This window comes from Epinephelus lanceolatus, chromosome 7 (genome assembly GCF_041903045.1).
Source record: "Epinephelus lanceolatus isolate andai-2023 chromosome 7, ASM4190304v1, whole genome shotgun sequence".
In the NCBI taxonomy this organism is placed as follows: Eukaryota; Metazoa; Chordata; class Actinopteri; order Perciformes; family Serranidae; genus Epinephelus; species Epinephelus lanceolatus.
The window spans coordinates 18,874,176-18,888,960 of NC_135740.1; the positions used below are offsets into that span (position 1 = coordinate 18,874,176).

General features: G+C 42.3%; 1 protein-coding gene across 2 annotated transcripts in view; it reads left to right on the forward strand.

The window, feature by feature from the left end:
* The window catches only part of neurl1b (neuralized E3 ubiquitin protein ligase 1B), a 36,008-nt gene extending 22,588 nt beyond the window's left edge, over positions 1-13,420 (forward strand). The window contains exons 1-6 of one of the 2 annotated variants that reach the window (XM_033632553.2): positions 768-1,015; positions 5,689-5,933; positions 6,607-6,940; positions 9,411-10,157; positions 10,996-11,121; positions 12,514-13,420. In XM_033632553.2, the coding sequence (XP_033488444.1) occupies positions 985-1,015; positions 5,689-5,933; positions 6,607-6,940; positions 9,411-10,157; positions 10,996-11,121; positions 12,514-12,761 (1,731 nt within the window). In that variant the 5' untranslated portion in view covers positions 768-984 and the 3' untranslated portion in view covers positions 12,762-13,420. Of the gene's footprint in view, positions 1-767; positions 1,016-5,688; positions 5,934-6,606; positions 6,941-9,410; positions 10,158-10,995; positions 11,122-12,513 lie in introns of those variants that run through there. The other variant, XM_078169264.1, reaches the window with a different exon arrangement.
* The last annotated feature ends 1,365 nt before the right edge of the window (positions 13,421-14,785 follow it).

Consider the following 14,785-nt stretch of genomic DNA (forward strand, 5'->3'; position numbering starts at 1 on the left):
ATGTCTTAACCAGCAGGCTTTGCTCAGGATATTTGACACACAGCTGCCGTAGCGCCCCCAGGCCTCCCTAATTCTGAGCCACTGGAGATACGTTGTCCTGGCACTCCCTTCTCTGATGGTCTTAGTCCCTATAAACCCTGCAGGCCATGGCTCCTCAGAGAGTGGCGTGGTCCAGAAGACAGGAAACAGCTTGAGAGAAGCCCAACAGTCAAGGCTGTGGGAGGGCAGAGGATAGGGTGGGAAATAAGGGGATTTCCTCATATGGCGCTTGGACTCTTATTAAAAGTGTTTTTATCTTTGTGTCAAACATGTGAACGCTTGATTGAGACTTGATAACCTTCCCTGTGATGGGATTGTGATTTAAAAAAAAAAAAAACCAACACCAAGGATCATGATTGTGTTTGCTCTGTATTCAGATCAGTTTAACCCCTTCAGGATGACACTCAAAAGCAAAACATTTTTTTGAATGCAGCCATGATCAAAGATCTCTATAATCATTTTACTGTTATCAAAGTTTGTCTGCACGACCCTCTCTATGCAAATGTACTGACAAGCCTTCTCCTTTAGATTACACATCCCCCTTCCAGCAGGATGTTTGTCCTATAGGCTACACACTCATTAGGCTTCATCACAGGCTTTGAGTGAATAATTAAATGAATTATTCAGAGGCTATGTGATGCTCTTGAGGGGGATCTGCGCTTACTGTGTCTTTAAAGTCGTGCAGAGGGGAGCCTATACTAAAGAAAGGAGGGGGCTGCTGTGCGCCAGTTGGAGGTGTCTGCCTGTCGCAGCGGCTTGAGGTTGACATTAAGAGGAGCGCGTCCATGCTTCAGCGGGGAGATACGGCGCGATCTGAAGCCACTGATACTCCGATTGAACTGGTTCCAGGCAGATATACTCACCAGACCGAGGACACACGGATGGACAGAGACATAGTGCAGACGGAATTAACTTGTCAGCCGGTGCGCGAGATTTCTGGATATAATGGGGAATACGACACCTAAACCTTTAATAGGTGAGACTTGTTATTACTGTATCATTCACGAGGCTTGCGCACATGAAGCAGGGGTGCTCCCGTGCGCAAAACAGCACGGTAGCCAGAGACAGATACACATGGCTAGTCCTGATTCCTCTTCTTACTTGTGATCGCTGTGCACAGAGACGCGCTCCCCATCACGGGGGAGCTGAGCGTGATTCCCAGGGAGCGAGTCTGAACATGCGCTCCCTGAAAAAATCACTTTTTAGTCATGAGTTAGATAATCACATTCATTTCTGCAGCCTGAAATGAAAAAGAAAGAAATGAAGGGTGGTGATGATCATCAGGCAGAAAGAGCATCATCAACAGAAGTCATTAATATTATCAGTAAAGCTCCTTTGCAACTCTTGATCCTATCATTATAAACATTAATTTGATCTTAAAGAATTTAAATTAAGTGTAATTTCAGCAGTGAAAGACTACTCTTGGTCATGCATCACTGATTGTAGCAGACAAATGAACAATTCCCAAATTATGTGCGCATTAAATGGCTTCATAATTTCTGCTTTTTGCACAATCAGATTATTTTCTTGTTTTCTGTCACAGCATGTAAATCTGGCTTTTATTTCAGACAGAAATTACAATTGTTGGCTGTTTTTTCCCATAAAATGTTGTTGTTTCATAGATAAATATGTAAATAGGTGGGAAATTGCAGCATTAGAGGAGCCATGTCACACATGAATCACACATAATGGTCACTAAGAGGGGGAAAAAAGTAAATTAAACTGAACAAACACAACAAAATAGCCCTTATACATCCAACTGTATTGCTAATATCCTGCAGTTACACCAAGTATCAGCGGTGTCTTATATAAAGTACATTCTCTAGTGAAGTATTCCTGCATATAAACTGACTGTCAGCCCCAGTTTCTGCATAAAGCTGTCATTATGAGCTCTCAGAAAATCACTTTGTCATGACACCTACAGCACATTACTTGATAATCAGTTTCCCATATCACTTTGATTTAATGTCTGTCACACTCCCACGCCCCCCCAACAGACCCACTCAGCGGCTAAATGATGTGGTTACTGCCACCAGAGCCAGCTGACGTAGGGTTTGGACTGAGAACAGTTAGTCACAGAGGAGCAGGAGCAGCGTGGGTCCTATTGCTTGCACTGTATGGTTTCTATTAACATGAAATTAATGGACTATCTGTGCTTAGAGATGTGCACGGTATATCGGAAAGATTTCCATAGGCTCAGTCAGTATGGAGTCGTATTGCTGGCCTATGTGTCATAACATCAGCTGTGAAAAGAGTATCAGAGGTGTTTGTTAAAGAAAGTCGTGTTCACAACTTCCAGAAGCAACAGACTCCTAAAATCCACAGAGGCTCATGCCTTGCTCAGTGAATGAGTTACAGTATGATGAACACATACAGCCTAGAGATATGAGAGAATAAAGAGCTGGATCATCTTGTGGCCAAAGATAACTCTGACGAATGCACATAATCAGTTTTACATTTCAAAAAGCTTTCCTCAGCACAGCAGTGTGTCTTGTGCGGTTTTATGATTGCATTTATTTGTGCTTTTTCTTTCATCAGGAAAAAGACAGGGAGAGAGCGTTCCCATAGTTCTCAGTTGACCCTCACGCAGTAGCAGAAATATACTGTATGTGAGGCTCGAGACTGAGTGCACGAAGTGGTCTATGTCTGGTCCCACTGTAATTTCAATCTGTGTCATCAGTCCTAAATTCAAACATGATTTTGGTGGCCCATCATGCAAGTATCATCTATATTGCTGTTCAGTGTAAGTAGAAGATCTAAGTTTGCCATCATTGACACTGACCCAGCCTCAGCTCATGCATTACCATTACATTCACGTCACAGAGCTAAGTGACCGATTTTCCCAAAAGCAATCATCCAGTTATCTTGTGAATGCTGATTAATAATACTTACAGCTATTCTGGCGGTACTCTTTTAACCATCTGAGCCCTCACTCATCACAGTGCGCTTTATCCCAGGGCAGGTTGCCCATCTTCGACCCTTCACAGGCTCAGTCACTGCTATTTGTTCATTTATAAAGCCATTCTTGGTAAGCTCCCTTCGTACATTTGTACTTTGACTGACCAGAGATCTGACTGTAGCTTTAGTCTGAGATCTCAAGACTTGGTTTTGTTGTCTGTTCCTTGTGCTCGGACTGAGCTGGGAAAGAGAGCTTTTATTAGCTCTGCTTCAAATAGACTTGAAACTACGTAAATTGGTCTCTCTGCCTGATTTTAGAGCTCTCAGAAGTACGAGGATGAATTAATCGGTTGGTGGTTGTCGTCGTGCGTGGGTGCTCTACTATTTCGACATGCTGTGTATCGTTTTTATTGTGTTGTTGTTGTTGTTGGCTGTAACTTTTGGTATGCTGCTGTCTTGGCCAGGTCTCCTTTGTAAAAGAGATCGCTGATCTCAGCGGGACTTACCTGGTTAAACATGGATTGAATAAATAAAAACTAATAATAAGCTGGTCTTCCTTTAGCCGCACAATTAGAAAATATCAGGCTGGAAATGACCTGTGTTCTTGCTCTTTTTGTGCATTTGAAAACCAAATAGAAAGTAACGTCAAAATTGGCGAATATGAGTGACAGTAAAATTATTTAAAGGGCCCTGTCGAGTTTTCATTTGCACAAACATTCAGTGTTACTCAGCACACTATGTGTAGCCTTGAGGTCTAACAAATGAGCTGAATGCATTTCCACTGTCTTTAAAACATAATGTAGGTATTTTCCATCTGGACCCTATTTTCCCATGTGTTTGTGCCAAAGTTACTAATGGGAATATCAATTTTTGAAACTGGTCCAGCATTGAGGCGAAACAGGCGGCATTTTTACCACTCACTGTCATTTTACGTCCTCTAAAAGTGCATTTTTTTGCCACTGATGGGCTCTTATTATTATTAAAGGTGTCTGACAACATCTTAGAAATGATCCCGTCAGTGATCGACCTTTTTGTTAAAGAGTAAGATCCTTTTTGTTGAACCAGAAATAGCTCTAAACCCACCAGACTCCATTGCTGTTCCCATTAGTCACTTAGACACAAAAACATGTTGGTTCACACTGTGCAAATAAACATGGGTGTCATTTTCAGCTACCATCTTTGTTTTGAATAGCAAACACAGTTGCAACTTGGGAGAGGGGTTTTGTCATTTTGTTTTAATCCAGATGGTTGTAAGAGTTTTTAAGGATTTTGGAAATACTCTCAGAACAGATATAAGTGTTGATAGGCAACCCGCTGGGTTTTTCAAAGATCGCCTGTGACTCGAATGTTATGTTAATAATGAGAGGCACAAACTTGGGCTATCCCCCAGTGCATGACCTAGTGGGCTATGCCTTTCATCTAATAATGGCAAACAAGTGTCTATAACAGTCCTCACTGTAGTTCCCTTAACTGCAGGGTCCCAGTGCGTTCCTCTGTCAGCGAGGCAGTTGAGCCCAAGGCGCACTGATCCTCAACATGTTTTTCTCCGCACACTTTACCCAAAGTATATTTTACTCCCTCAAAAGCCAAAATTCCCAGGAGCAGAAAGGAAAAGGGGGCACCCACACATCATTTGAGATGTTACAGATGTTCTCGCTGCTGCTTCATAGTTTAGAATATAATCAGTGATAATGTCTAATTTAGGAAATGTGCTGTGGAACATTTCACTGAGTTATTGTCTTTACACCAGATCACAGTGAATTTTAAACAGAAATGTAATCACTCCGTGGCCCTGGAGGCGAGTAGACACACCGCCTCCCTCTGAATATTGGATTTCAGCCAGTCTATATCATAAACACTCATCTACAGCTTTCATTCGATTCAATACAAAACTCATGTCCAGTTTGTCGTGCTGATTTACAATCCTTGTGAGTTTGTTTTGTGATGCTTGGGAGTCCTCTCCCAAGTAGGACATTGTGCAGATAATATCAAAGATTACGCCTTTCATTTGGGTATTTCTTCACTGACGAGGCACTGTGTGATTCATTCTTCACTTCTGAAGATAACCGTGGAGGAATGAAAGGGGCTATTCAGGGTTTGTTTATGCTGTAGGCCAAGGGTGTGTGTAGCCCATAAATAAGAGGAAGGCTTATCACGTCTGTTGTCGAATTCTGTTGATTTTTTCGTTGTGTTTTCTCTCTCCTGTGATGCTCTTAATATTACAGCTGTTCAAATATGTGTTGATTTGACATGAGCCAAATGTCCCTTTCATGTCTGCCATGATATATGCACATGGGTTTTGTCTAAATTTACCTTGTTTTATTCCTGTAATGTAAGTGTCCCATATGGATGTGGTAAGAAGACTGATTTGGGACAGTTTGCCTTTTTATACTGTAAATGTGGGTTACATGCCAGAAGAGACTATTTAATGTACTTGTTGAGAGAAGCAGAGAGACTTTACAGTGTCAGTGTGGGAAAGGAAGTGTGTGAGACTGTGGGCTTCTTTACATAACTGGCCTCTGCCCTCTAAACCAACTGCCATGGACCACTTGCAAACGAGTTATTGTGTGCTGATATGTTTGCCTCTTTTTCCAGCAGCTGGTGTCACTAACATTGCTGCTCTGACCTTGTCTGAGCAGGACAAAAGCAGACCTGCTTTTCACATAACTGCGCTGCTGTCTCGTTTGGTTGAAAGACTCATTGATGGCTTTCTTTTCTCACACTGCACCCCGGATATTTTTGCACCCACAGATGCATCTCTGCAACCCCGCCCAGTGGCCAGCAGGCAGTACTACACCCTGCCTAACAATGGGGCAGGTGTGGAGAGAAGAACGTCTGCTGCTCCAGTCAGCATCAGTGTGGAGTCGCCCCGCTTTCACCCCCACGCTAAAGGCAAGAACATCAGGCTGGATGGGCAGCTTCGTCGTGCCACGCGCAAGAACAGCTTCTGTAATGGCATCACTTTTAGCCACAGGCCTGTCCACCTTTATGAGAAGGTTTGTTTACAACTTTTTATTACTCACTGCACCTCTAACAGCTAGAGATTAAAAGGAAAAGTGATAATTTCATTGATTTCATTTCAATATCAGTTACTCACCTTATGTTACGCTGAATTGTTTTTCTCACATGCCTCCACAGTGAACGAAAAATCCCAAAACAGAAAATTCTTTATGAACTGGAGTAAAGGGCGCCATGTTTAACAACAGCAAAACTACATCAAAAAATCATTTTTACAAACTTTCACAACTGGTGCAGTATAATCCACGTCTCATTTATCCGATCCTATGCTCAGTATTTCCCATATGTGCATGCTACTTGTCCTTATGTGAGAAAATAGATAGGTTTTTAGCAAAAATGCATTTGTTCGGGAAGTACTGCGCAAACAACTGGATAAATGAGACTTGGATTTTACTGCAGTTGAGTTGTGTGAGAGCTGGTTAACAGATGTTTTGATATTGTTTTACTGTTGTTAAATTTTGCCCCCTTTGACTCAAATTCATCAAAAATTTTCTCAGTTTTTGGATTCTTCGCTCAGCATGGAGGCATAAGAGAAAACAAAGTTTTCTTCATGATTTCAGTGTAACACAGGGCATGTAATTGATATAAAAGTTGGTAATGTGTATCTTTAAGGAAATAAAAATTACATTTCGATTACTGTCTTTAATTCAGGTGCGTCTTCGCCTGAGTGGCGTCCACACTGGCTGGAGTGGAGCTTTACGTTTTGGTTTCACCAGTTTGGACCCCAGCGAATTGGTCGCTACAGACATCCCCAAGTATGCTTGTCCAGACCTGGTGACACGGCCTGGCTACTGGGCCAAAGCTCTGCCTGAGAGGCTGGCCTTGAAGGACAACGTCTTGTCATTCTGGGCCGATCGCCACGGAAGAGTTTTCTACAGCATCAACGAAGGAGAGCCCATCCTCTTCCACTGTGGGCTCAGCATTGGCTGTCCACTCTGGGCCATAATAGATATCTACGGCATCACTCAGGAGGTCACGCTGCTTGGTAAGCACTTCATCAGGTTGTTTACTTGCTCTATGAAATCACTCCTATAAAAAACTTATTGTTTTTGTCATGACTGCAGCTGTGAGAGGGAAGCAGAAGCTGACTCATATTCAAACAGGAAGTGAGAGGAACAAATTTCACAACTGACTGGTTGTGCATAATCCATCATTACAGTTCATATATACCCAATAAAGTATTGAGGATATTTCTTTGGCTGGAATCAGAGTCAGCTAGAAGGCCGTGTATTTTGACCATGGCTTCGACAACCCCCGAAACCTCAGGAACTTATTTTTATAGTGTCAACACATTCACAGCTAATTTAAGCAGCTTCCTGAGAGTTCAGAGAGCAGCTGTACCATTAAGCTCTGCAGCAGCCGAGGCCAGAATAGTAGGAGCAGGTAGTAAGGGCCTGGGGTGGCTCACTGAAACACTATCTGTGTGACAAAACTAGTTTGTCCAGAAAACCAGAGCCATTAGATAAACAGGATGTGGATCTCGCCCTGAACCTCTCACTCTTAACCACTCTCCTCTCTCTTACTATCACTTTCCCGCGCTTGTCACTTTCACCCTCTTCCTGAATTTCCATCACACTCTCCCTTGTGGTTCCCTCTCGTACTCGCTGGGTGTGTTTATCTTCAGTCTGACAAGAGCTATGGCCATGTTTGGTCAAGGCGGCAGATCCCAGGAGCTTTGGTGAGAGGCCAGTGCACTCAACTGCTTCAGCATCACTAGAAATAGTAATAAAGGAATGTATCATAAGTCAAAGGGGCTGACTACTAACACCAGACTTCTTTATATCAGCCCGTCATACATAGAGAAACACAGCTGTGATATGAACTCTGTGCATGAAGCATGGCAGTTCATGAGCTCCTGTTATGAAAGAAAGGGAATGAAATTGTAAATACAGTGGTGACTGTCAAAAAACTGCTGCCTATTTGCACTAAAAACCACAGTTCATTTAACGCCACAACAAGCATCACAACAAGGCAGGCATATGAATGGCTCTCAAATGTTCATTGTAGCCTTTATTGGTTATCAGGAGTGTCCATCAACAATATTATTAATCAATACCTTGACTAGGACTGGGTATTGGCTCTCGCTCCCTTTAAGGTATCTACTGAAATAAGTAGTACCAAGTAGTAACGAAACGTCTCCAGTCAAAGGATACCTGCATTTGATCCTTTTTGAAGCAGGGGTCTGATCCCGTACCGTCCCTACTCCCCCATCGGATCAGCAAACTTTCTGTTGCTGCCACTCTAGTCTTCTAAACAGTGTGCCTGGTTAGCACGAGCTAACACAGCAATTAACATTCAACTTCAAGCCGTCAAACAGTCCCAAAAAACTCACATCGGCAGGGAAACAGCTCCACTATGTTGGTAAACCCATAAAAAAACGTTAGATTACGTTAGCCATATGATGCTAATGGTTCGCCCTGTCGGCGACAAAAGCGCTTACAGCAGAAACAGCAGCTACAACTGTATCGACACTCTATGCCTTTAAGGTATCTACCGAAACAACCCAGTATCAAGTAGTTACGAAAGGTCTCCAGTCAAACGATACCTGCATTTGATCCCGTACCATCCCTACTCCCCCATCGGATCAGCAAACTTTCTGTTGCTGCCACCTCAGGAGCCACTCTCCTATTCTAAATAGTGTGCCTGGTTAGCACGAGCTAACACAGCAATTAACATTAAACATCAAGTCAGTCCCAAAAAACTCGACATAGAAACAGCTCCATAAATAACCGTTAGATTACGTTAGCCATGTGATGCCAGTGATGCGGTTCAGTGTGTTGAGATGCCACCAAAACATCCAAAAGTATGGCTATACTACAGATCACTCGATTCACATCGTGGACATCAGATGAATTGGTATCAGTAACACTTTTAGGGTTGTATTTATATTGATATTGTAAGCTTGTGAGTGCTAACAGTGGCTTGTTGTGTGTGACAGTTATGTTTCATCTTGTAATTCTCATCTGCTTGCTGTCAGTCATAGTGGGAAAGAGTATTAAATAGCACTATTGTAGTGGATATGCCATAAATATATTAATGACAAGTGTTATGTCGTGTCATAAATTTTCTTTCTTTAATTCATTCTGTAACTATCTGCCATAAGCCTCCATTTTGTCTCTGTTTTCTTGGGTTTTACAGCCATGTTTTATAGTTGATTAATCAACTGAGAAAATAATCAGCAGATGAATCTAAAATGAAATTATTCATTCATTTCTGCCCTATAATGTGCCCATATAAACAAAAGCGCTCATAGAGTAACACCAAAGAGGCTGCAGTAACACATGCAGATTTTATCTCATGAGCTTTTCCTTGGGCGTCACTGAAGACAAAAGGACTTTTGAAAAAAATAAATAAATAAAAAAAAGAGGAGAAAACTAGTGCCCTGAGCTTACTCGGTTAACAGATCATATGATTAATGATGTCACCAACTTTGTTCTTCACATTCTCCACCACAGAAAGCACGTTTGCTGAGAGTGTGGGATCCAGCTGCTTGAGTGCGGCTCGTCTGAGTGCCTATCTGCCCCAGAGTAGCCACGACTCAGCCAATTACAACAACAATCAGCTGGAGAACAACCAGGCTGCCGCTGCCGCTGCCAAGATGGCCAACCTCCAGCTCAATAACTACACTCAGCTCATCCCCTGCTGCTCCTCCACCTCTTCCTCTTCCACACCGTCCTCATCCGCCTCCACTGGATTCAGCGTCCCGAGGGTGGTCCGGGGCCTTCCTTCCCCGCTGGACAATGACTTACACTTTCACCCCGTCCGTGGCTCTGATGTAATACTCTCTGCAGATCGCTCAGCTGCGTGCATCCATTTTCTGGACAGCAGCCGGACTCTGGTGTTCAGTGACCGGCCGCTGCATGTGGGTGAGACTTTGTACGTGGAGGTGGGCCACCTGGGCCTACCTTACTTTGGGGCGCTGTTGTTTGGTTTAACATCCTGTGATCCGGCTAGTCTGCACGCTGGGGACTTACCGGCAGACCCGGAGGTTCTCCTGGACCGTAAAGAGTATTGGGTGGTGCACCGGGGCTTCCCCATGCCTTGCTCTGGAGACGTGCTCAGCTTCAGTCTGCTGCCCAGTGGAGAGGTGCACCACGGGGTGAACGGAGTGGGACGTGGCAGGCTGCTCTGTGTGGACTCCTCTCAGGTTCTGTGGGCCTTTTTCACCCTGCACGGGGCTGTCAACAGACTCAGGATACTCGGTAAGCTAAGTGTATTTACAGCAACACAGAGAGATGATATCATGAACCAAAACCCCAAAACAGGGTGTTACGTCCTGGACTATTTTCTGGCTCTGTGCAGTTGCCACACAACCAGCTGAGACTCCAGGAGGTTATGGGTTGTATCATGTGTTAATTAGTGAGCTTTAGAGGTGCTGGTGGGCAGATTTTGTTTCATACGGACTGAGCCAGTCTAGCTGTTTGCCACTGTTTCCAGTCTTTATGCTAAGCTAAGCCAACAGGCTGCTGTTTGTAGCTTCATATTTATTGGATAGAAATGATAGTGATATCAAACGTCAGACTCTACAAGAAAGAAAATGAGCGTATTTCTCAAAATGTCTATCTTTTCCTTTTATATAAAAATGATAAATGCTCCAAAAGGACACACTCCTCAGTTATCATCCATCTATTCTTGAGTCTCAGCAGCTCCTGCAATTTATTTTTTCCCAGACTAAAGGAATGCAGTTGAGTAGTTTATGTCTGCATGTGTCTGTTCAGTTTAGAGCTGTGACCTATCTGTCCTGATCCCACTACTCCCACATAAACTCCCACCAGCTCAGGCCCAACAACATTATCCTCAAACAGAAACTAAAAGAAAATCACTCTTTGAAACTTCAAGTAATACAAATATGCATATCTAATCCAGCTGGTTAGGGCCAGTTTGTGTGAAGCCTCACACTCTTGCTTTACAATCAAGCAGTTCACTGTACTGAAATGATACTGACTACACTTTGATATATACTTGAATGGCATCTTTGAAAGTTTTCCATGAGTCTGATCATCTGGCTTTTGTTCATGCGTCTTTATCTCTGTGACACAGGAACACTGCAGTCCAGTCCTCCCTCAACCTCCCCCAGCACTTCTCAGAGCAGCAGTCCAGATGACAGTGACTCAGACCTGGCGTTCAGTGTCAACAGATCCTCCTCTGCCTCTGAATCCTCTCTGGGTAGGTTACCAAATGTTGACAGCATGCCTGATGCTACAATGTTTATAGAAACCCCCACAAGGTCACAGCAGGATGTGTAGAGGTGTGGCACTTCTGTTGGACTGTACTAGACGCGTCCTGGGAAATACGTCTTGTTTCACTTGTGATGTGGCAACAGACCTCCTTTCTTTTGGGACATTTTCCAACACATTCTCACTACCAACTCATCAAATGGTCAGTGGACCTACACGTCAAACTATGATGCTATAGGTACCCCTCAAGGGTCAGTTTTGGACCCTCAGGGGCAGCGTGCCAATTGATGCTTGTTACATGCATTGTCTCTTTCACATAAACTTGTGTTTTCACAGGAAATGTTCAGTTTCTGCTCATTAAATACATAAATAAATTTGCTAAATAAATGTACGATGCAGGTAAAAACTTGGTTTTAGCTTTGCTTCTGTAGGTTTAGACAACAAAAGCATGTGGTTTGCTTAAAAAAATCATGGTTTGGCTTAAAATAAGTACCTTTGTTACTAACATAATGTGACATACATCATTAGTATGCTACACATATGTTTGTATGTTTAATTAAAATGATTGACCTTTGGTTCCACATGGGAAAGGTACAGCGCTCTCCCAGTTGAAAGTCCAGCGTTTGTTTGACCCATCCACCCCTTTCCCGCTCTTTGTACTACAACATTTGCTAGGAGAGTCAAAAAATGCCGCTGCCTGATTTGAATCTTATCCCGTATCTGATGCTGAGGTCAGCTGACCAAGCATCATTATCTGACGAATTTGGAGTGAGACATTTGCATTTTCACATTGTTAGAAATATACCTCCATAATTTGGTACATACTAGAGCTTTAATAATGAGTTAATTAATCAATTAGTCAGCTGACAGAAAATGAATTGGCATCTGTTGTCATATTCCATTAATCATGAGGTCATTTTTAAAGGGAAAAAATCCAAACATTCTTTAGTTTAAGCTTCTAAAACATTTGGTGCTTTTCCTCGTCCTACCATTACAGTGAATTATTTTTATGTGTCGAAAAAAACTAGACATCTGATGACATCACTTCAGGTTGTAGGAAATTGTGATGGACATTTTTAATTAATTTTGAAAATAACTGTCAGTTGCAGCCATTAAACATACAGCTTTTGTTTAGTTTTAATGATTCAGCAAAGATAACATTCTAACATGGAAATCTGTGTTTGTCATGGCTTATGAATAAAACAACCAAAACACAGAATTAAGAATTAAGAGAATACAAAAAAACAAAAGTATTGAAGAGCTTAACCTCTGAACCTGTCGTACTCTTCTCACATCAACAACAGACACAAGTGTCTTGTGTGTACGTGCATCCATGTCCGCTCCATTTCCAGACCCACATGTTTTCTTTCTTTTCCTCTAGTGACTGCTCCCAGCTCCCCACTCAGCCCTCCTGTCTCGCCCACTCTCACCGCCCCGGAGCTGCCCTCTGCTGGGAAAAACGGAGAATGCACCATTTGCTTCGACCAGGATGTCGACACAGTCATCTACACCTGTGGACACATGTGTCTGTGCAACGACTGTGGGCTGAAGCTGAAGAGACAGATCAACGCCTGCTGTCCGATATGCAGGAGGCCTATCAAAGATGTGATCAAAACATATCGGCCATGATGGTGCAGATGTTTAAACAAGTGCTGTGACTTCGGCTGCTGGATCCCACCTGTGTCCCTTTCTCAGGCTTGATTGGACGTGGATCTCGGCCCCCAATGGGAGATTAGCCACACCAGGACTTATTTGTGCCTATGTTTCCATTTTACAGGAGTAAATCATCTCTGGAGATAGACTATGCTCTTCATACGCAGAACTGCAATGGAGCTCATCAAGAAGAGATGAATCATGTGCTCCCGTTTTGTATTTTCAATGTGATGTCTCTTACGTCACATGTATTTGCTGAGCAGAAAAGCCTGCTGTGAATATTTTGTCCTTACCCTCATCGTCCTAGATTTATGTGTGCTTCAGCAGAATATGCGGACCGTAGTCTATGACTTCTAGTGCCTTAGATTTTTGTCACATTGTGTGTCCAAGTAATTATGCTAACAATCCTAGCCATATTTTTCAATGTACATAACTGAAAGCTTGTGGTGAGTAAGGCACACAGATTTCAGACCTTATGCAATAAAAGGTGTAACAGTATTTGGAAATGTAAGTGGAGAGATGTAACTGTATGGTAAGTGTGTTCAGCAGCGTGCTTTAAGAGAAGTATGTTTGGAAAGGACAAAATGAAGAATCTGGTTTTGCACTTTGAGAGATTAATAAAAGTGGACTATGTGTGAAAATGTGTGTACTTTCAATAATAAGACTTCACTTTACACACACTTTATCTAGCCCTTATAGAACTTTTGCTTTTCCACCTGAGAGGGATGCACTCCTCACCTAATAATGAGTATCCAGGCAGGTAAGTTTAATTGTATAAAGTTTAAGTAATATGCACCAATGTTTAATGTTCTACTTTTTAACAGGAATTCGATGAAATAATATCAATTTCATCAGTACAGATGTACATATAGGGGCCCTTCTGTTTGCATGTTCTCTCCATGTCAACGTGGGTTTTCTCTGGGTACTCCAGCTTCCTCCCACAGTCCAAAAACATGCAGGTTAGTTGGTGACTCTAAATTGGCCATAGGTGTGAATGTGAGTGTGACTGGTTGTCTGTCTCTATGTGTCAGCCCTGTGATAGTCTGGCGACCTGTCCAGGGTGTACCCTGCCTCTCGCCCAATGTCAGCTGGGATAGGATCCTTAAATCCTTAACAGGATAAGCAGTTACAGAAAATGAACGAATGAATGAATTTTAATAGAATATCTGTCACAATAAACCAATGCTCAGACAAAGGCTGCACCTTCTTTTAGTCTGATGAAGATCATTTTTAATGTATTTTATTTTTCATTTAACCTTAATTTAACCAGGAAGTCGTATTGAGACGGAAAATTTACAAGCGAGACCTGGCCAAGGTAGCTCCAAATCACAACACAGTTGAAATACAACAATACAACATATGATACAAAAATCCACAATAAAACAACAACAATTCAAACATAGTGGCCTCTCAGGAAAAACAAGCACATGCATCTGTCACCACATTCTTTTAATGCCCTTAAATTCATCAGTAGATATGAGTGTTTCTTGTGTTTCATGTGATATGATCAAACGAGAGACCTTGACTGACTGTTTCCAAGGTCAAAATCAGTGGTGTAGTGGAGGGTATACACAGATACATGGAGTTTACCCACCAATCAACTAAAAAGCCATTGGAGTAGATAGGAGAGTATAACCACTTCTTCATCTGTAACCCATCTACCTGGTAGCACACTCACCTCATCTACCACTACACCACTTGTCAAGATTTGGAATTTGAAACATAACTTTTAAGGATGAGAAATTGTGAAGGTGCTCAGAAAAAGCATAATTCAAATTTAACATCTTATATCTAATGAGAAGTGGGTTCCATCTGTTGATGAAGGTCGTGTGATATAACAGAAAGCTCCAGAACAGCTACAGGACAGGTATTTGGGGTATTCTCCATCCACATTATATTATCTGACAGTAATATAATACACCTTTTTATTTATTTAGTGTTTTAGTGTTGCAGAAATATATGTGTTTATATATACATCTTGTTCCTATATGAGGAACACC